Source organism: Phoca vitulina, unplaced genomic scaffold (assembly GCF_004348235.1).
Source record: "Phoca vitulina isolate PV1807 unplaced genomic scaffold, GSC_HSeal_1.0 scaffold71, whole genome shotgun sequence".
Classification (NCBI taxonomy): Eukaryota; Metazoa; Chordata; class Mammalia; order Carnivora; family Phocidae; genus Phoca; species Phoca vitulina.
The window spans coordinates 11,218,837-11,224,836 of record NW_022589774.1 but is presented as its reverse complement, the minus strand read 5'-3'; the positions used below and the strand labels follow the sequence as shown (position 1 = coordinate 11,224,836).

Below are 6,000 nucleotides of genomic sequence, written 5' to 3'. Positions count from 1 at the left end.
GTCATCCTGGGCTGACTCTGGGGGCGCCCCCGACACGGAGGGGCTTCCCTGCCTGGCACAAAGGACCTGAGGCTACTCCTTCCTCCTCCAGCCCATCTCTCACTCGAGTCGGAGCAGCCCAGTCTCAGAGCGGGGGCCGTGCAGAGGGGAGAGACCAGTCCCCCCAAGGCCCGTGGGGGGCCCCCGCTGCTGCCGCGGGCTGACCTAGTGTCCTCGTCTCTGGACTTCATTCGTTCTTTGTCCCTAAATCGGTCAGAACACCCCTCCATGCTCCAGCCTGGGGGCTACGAGGCATGGCTGAGGTTCTCTGGCAGTAACGAACACGTACTCGGTTATGGACAGCAAGTACTCCATGATCCTGAATCTCCGCCAACCAAAAGAAAGCAGCGCATATTCTGCTGAACTCTGACAACTCCACAACTCGGAGCACATAAAGCGTGTGCGATCCAGTTGGAAACCTTCTAGACGGTCGGCCCCACTCGCTGGCCCCCAGGCCGCTGGACTGTGAACTGCACCCAAGCCCGCCGCCATGCTATCAACTCTCTCTGCTGAAGGCGTCTCACCGTCCATTTTTCGTCCTTCCTTTTTCTACCTCCTTCCGCCAGGCCACTCCCCGCTCCCCTCCCTCCCTCCTTCCATCTCCCTGAGTCGTCAGCCGGCAGAAGCACTAGTTTCTGGATGATTCTTTTCATGGTATCTGAGACAATCTGCTTCATGTTCAGATACACGGGGAGAAAAAAGGGCAAAATATTTTTGCATTAGACCTTTTGCAGAAGCCATAAAAAAATAAAGTACAAACACAAATCACTTGACAATTTTATGATTAAAGCCAACGATGGAAAAAACAGACAGTTTAGAGTGTTGCTAACATAATCAAGTATCTCATGCCAACCCACTCAACCACCCCATTTTTCAGATCTATTTCTAGATATACCAAATTTGTCTGCAGATGAAATCACGTCTGCACATCAAAGAGTTAAACTTGGGAGACAAGGACTCCAGGTGAAAAGCCCCTGGGTTCACAGGAACCAGTTTCTAGTTTTATGAAACACTCAAAAGTCAACTTCCCAAGAAACACTTGGTTCTGGGCACATGTGTATCATGTCAAAATGCTAAACAGACTAGAAAAAATGATATGAGCATGTATCATCTTTGGGTAGAAGGTGGGCGGTTTTTCTGGGAAGACACTTTGAGACACCAGGTAGAGCAGCCCCGTGGAAGATGCTTAGTGCCTGCGACCCTCTTCCTCGAGAGGAATCAGAAAATCACATAACAGTGAACAAAGTCCCACGTGGACAAGATTCAGGTGGGGCTCAGCAGTTCATTTACAGCTGAGGAAAACTATTTTAGTCACTTGGCCAAAAACCATACAAAGGGAGGGAACGTAAACCCCTAGGCGACTTCACTCTCTCTGCATTTTTCTGCTTGAAGCAGGATAAAAAGCCTTAAATTTTGGCCGCATCTCTATTTATGTAACAACCACAGCTGCTCCCCAAAGTAGCTGCGGCTGCCTGAAAGAATTAAGGGCTTTTGTTGCTACCATGTGAGTCCGTTTTCTGTAGCAATTGACTGAGTTTCCTGCCCCTCACTTCTGTGCCCTGGGGTCTAAGGGCAGATGAGGAATCTCCCCATTAGCCCATCCTTGGAGCCATCCGTTAGACGGATGGATTTTAAAGTCAAGGCTCATCTTCTCAGCAAGAGCACATTTAGCTTCTTATTCTGGTCTGTGGCAGGTGATCTCTCGGCTACCCAGGACAAACAACGACTCCCCGCCTTTGGACGGTGGCAGTGTGGCTGATCCCGAGCCCCTCACGTTCAAACCCCCCGAGAGAGAAACCTACAGTGCTCCTTCTGTGTTTCCGTGGCCCAAAGCCCCACCTGGCCTGTTGGCATAGCATTTAGCAGGGTGCCCTGCCCTGAAAGTAACAAAGAGAACCCTCATCCAAGCTATCAAACGCGTTAAAAAAATACAAAAGTTATTTTCTCCTTTTGATTGCTATTTACTTGTGACAACATTTGTTAAAAATATTACTTCTGTCTTTGAGAAGAGATCATTCTCTTCATATAATATGGAAAAATAAACTCTACCAAACCCACAGTTCACATTCCCCAACACTGCCCCAGGGCTTTGGCTTCCGCATCTGCAAATAGCATCACCAGGGTCAATGTACTAGGTTTCCAGTAGGCGAACGCTTGGCACTGTCCTGGCCAGTGCCACGAGCGAGAGAAGAAGTGGCAAGACTCACGGAACATTCGGAAGGGAGCGAGTGAGGACGTAGGATGGCTTATCTGCTAACAAAAGGAAAGGACACAGGGTGGTTTCGGGCCTTCCTAAAACGTCGAGGGGGATGTCCCCTCATCTCCCCTGACCACTGGCAGCCCTGCCAATGGTGGTGGATGATCGATGGGAGGGTAGGGAGCCAGGAAGCTCAATTATCGGTGTCCCTGCAAAGGAGGGCTCATCTTTCGCACCCAAGATCACTGTAAGACACTGAACTGGATGAATGGGAGAAGACAAGGATACATAAAAACAGTAAAATGTTTATTTTCTTAGAAAAAAAAAGGGGGGGAAGAGGGATTCAGAATGATTGTGATCACACTTCCATTGGCATCTGAGCAAAGCCAATGTTGCAAGCTTATCCTTGATGAAGATACCTAGTCAACGAAACCACCTGCTGCCCACTCCTACGTCACTCCGTCACTCCGGGAGTCACGTCCCCACGTGCTTTTAATGGATAATGGCTTCTTTACTTCTTCTCAGCAGAGAAACAAGGCTTGCCATAGCAACCATCCCATCTCCAAAGCGCAACAGTGCCAGTGAGAAGCAAGGCTCTGGACCGCTCGGGAGAGACAGAGAGGGAGGAGAGAGGGAAGGAGACGCTTGTCTTAGAAGCAGAATAGTTCTACAACAGAAGTTTGATATCTGAGTTCACCACTACCTCATCTTATATAGAAAATAGTTTGGAGAGCATCTGTAAAACCAACAGTGTCTTTAAGGTGACATTGCAGAGTTTTGCTGCATACCTGGACACAAGAGAAGTGAGAAGTTGCAACGAGTTTTAACTAGCAGCAACAAAGAAAGTTCGATAACAGTTTTTTGTGTGTGTGTTTGTTTTTAGCAATATTCCTTTGCAAGTTCGTTAAGAAACACTGTAATTTAATGGGGCATACGATATGGAACGATCTTCTTTTTGCTAGAGTGCTGTTCGCTGGAGAGAACCGACCTTTGCAAAGATTTCAACTGGGGTGTAACCTATTTACACAGTAGTGGCTCCTGGTTTCAGTGGTAGAATGGGCGCTATGTGATATCCTCTTCTTCGGAACAGTAATCTCGACCCTTGAGGGGAAAAGAGAAGGACAGCACATGAGTGAGAAATTCAAAGCAGAACCCGAGACGGTGAATCACCGGCAATTTTCTCTCAATGTCTATATCCTTGGGAGAGAACTCAGGCTTTATCAGTGACTACGGGGCACAAGGGAGAGAAGTCGCAAATTCCTGTCGGCTGATTTATCAACAGTATATGCCTCAGGGCACGGAAGTGTTCCCAAGCCCCAAATAAGCCCTTACTTTATATTGGTAAGAACTTATATTAGGCACATACAAGACTCAGTCTTTCACCAAGAAATTACCAAATGGACCATCCATTCAGGAGACCAAGTTCTCAAGAGCAAGAGAAACTGAAATAAACAATGAACAAGTCCCTTTTGGCTGGGGTCAGGGCTGCTCATAATCTACGGTTGTATCTCCATGTCTGGAATTTATAATTTTACAGAAGGGAGGGTATAATCCAGAGATGTCTTAGTTTGAATCCACTCTAACAGGGGGTTAAAAAAACCCCAAAGATTCACGGACATCTGTATAACAAATCTGGGACTATGTCTGGTACTATGCTTGGTACGTGTAGGATGCACAAGAAAGGCGAAAATGCTTTTTTGATTCATTCGCTACCAAAACAGGTCACTTGAAGGCTTAAGGACTATACACAATCATTACTTGTGAACATTTTTCATCCTCTCTCCAGGAGGTTATACACTCTATGAGGGCATGGTTAGGACTGGGATTTAAGCGTCACTCTGACCCAGCCGGGTTGCCTTGGTCAAAGCATTCAGCTTCTTGGTCTGTAATCCCTCGAGATAGGACAGGAACAAAAGTACCCTCCCTGCCTGCTTCACAGTGTCAGAGATAAGGGCTTTGTAAAAGGTCAGGTATTAATACTATTTGTACCCTTCAACCTGTCTCTTTTTGTATACACATGCTTAAATTTTGGGGGGGGGGTATTCCTTTAAGAACAGAATTCTCTACATAACTGGAACTTATTCTTAAAAGTAAACTTAAAGATAGTACCAATTTTGCATGAAACTAGTTCTCAAGTGTCTTATAGGTTTCCTTGTCACAGTATCTGTACACTGAACATATTTCACGTTCTCCTAATAGTTGAGCGTCATCATAGTGAAGGGCTGTACCATCTGGCCAGGCAGTCATCCTGGCTCTGTGACTTACTAACTCTGGCATCTTCGTCAAGTTACCTCTCTGTACCTCAGTTTCCCCATCGGTAGAGTGAAGAAAACAATAATACCTACTTCACACGGTTGCTGAAGATTAAACAATAGTCGTAAGGTGATGGGACAGGGCCCGGCACAGCATTCTGCACACGTTGTACGTGTGTGTGCAGATGTGTTTGGTAAAAAAAATGCTGCCATGTGGTGAAGTCTCTGGGGCCTGTGAAGCACGAGAGGTTGCCAGCTCCCATGCTAAATGGCCCCAGCTTGCTTGTTCTCTTCGAACAGGACTCACTAACGAGCATGTTTTGGTTTCCCACCCCTGCTACTTGCAGAGTTTCTGAGCCCCATGTCACCTCCAGGCTTACTTTACCTGTGGCGTGAAACATCTCCTGGGCAAAGAAACTGGGTAAGCAGTCTCCCCGAGAAGAGAAGCATGCACCCAGCAGTCATCCCCTATCAACAGCCTCCCTGGTGACGCCGCCTGAGCGGATTCCACCCTAGCGTTGGCCCAGGCCACTCAGGGGAGCCATGTGTTGGAGAGCCGGAAAAGAGAACCTCGTGGACTCTGACGGTTGGGAGTTCAACTCTTCAATGGGAGAAACAGGACACATCCAAACACACCAGCACAATGCTAGAAACAGATCGGATGATGCTGTCCCACAGATCCTCAACTCGTGAGGCTCAGAGAGGAAATCTGCAAATGGGCACCGGGTGTTTAGCTAGAGGGGAAAAGCAGGGCTTGTGCAGTTTTTATTAGGAAAGGAAAGAGGACATATCCAGCGTATAAACGGACAGACACAGTTGTGTGACAACAGGCAAAATACTGGGCTTTGGTTTCCTGGAGATAATCGTGGTCTCTGTTTCAGGGTTGTGATCAGGATTCAATGGGAAAAACAGTGTGTGGCAGGTAGTCAGTCAAGGTCAGCTGCTGTTACTATCACTGTGATCATTGTTATTATATACCCTGTGTCTGGCCAGGCAGGGGGCTGGGGTCTCCTTCCTTGTGGCTGTCGGTGAGAGGACTGTGGTCATAAATTGTGATCAGATAGATGGCAGGGGAGACCTTCCTCCTGCCCCCCCAGCCTTGTACCCCAGACAGGCCAGAAACCTGTGCACTTGGATAAAACTTCTGTGGCTGACACTAAGTCCCTTTCCTTCTTCTATCTAAATGAGACCGCAAATCAAAGGCTCAGCCAGCTAATGTGGTGTTAACGCAGCGAGAGCTTTTCAGGGCCTCCAAGTTCACTGCCACCACAAGGGAGCACCCCCTTTGGAGGGACAAATCTGTATCAACTGTCTGTGTAAACCCAAGACTGCAATGATCATTTCCTGAGCATTTGCTTCTTGGAAATTATAATCATCTGAGGAGGAGGAGGAAAATGGCATGAGTTGCTTTGCAGACATTATTTCCTTGAGGGCTGACGCCGACCCTGTCAGGGGGAGTGGCGCCCTGTCACCTGGAGGGAAACCTCAGAGGGGCCCAAGACCACAGGGTTC

At 47.8% G+C, this 6,000-nt stretch overlaps 1 protein-coding gene across 1 annotated transcript in view; it reads right to left on the bottom strand.

Annotated features, from left to right (window-relative positions):
- Nucleotides 1-667: 667 nt before the first annotated feature.
- The window catches only part of CUNH1orf21 (chromosome unknown C1orf21 homolog), a 216,720-nt gene continuing 211,387 nt past the window's right edge, over nt 668-6,000 (bottom strand). The window contains exon 6 of the mRNA XM_032393117.1: nt 668-3,337. Within this exon, the coding sequence (XP_032249008.1) occupies nt 3,299-3,337 (39 nt within the window). The 3' untranslated portion in view covers nt 668-3,298. The remainder of the gene's footprint in view (nt 3,338-6,000) is intronic.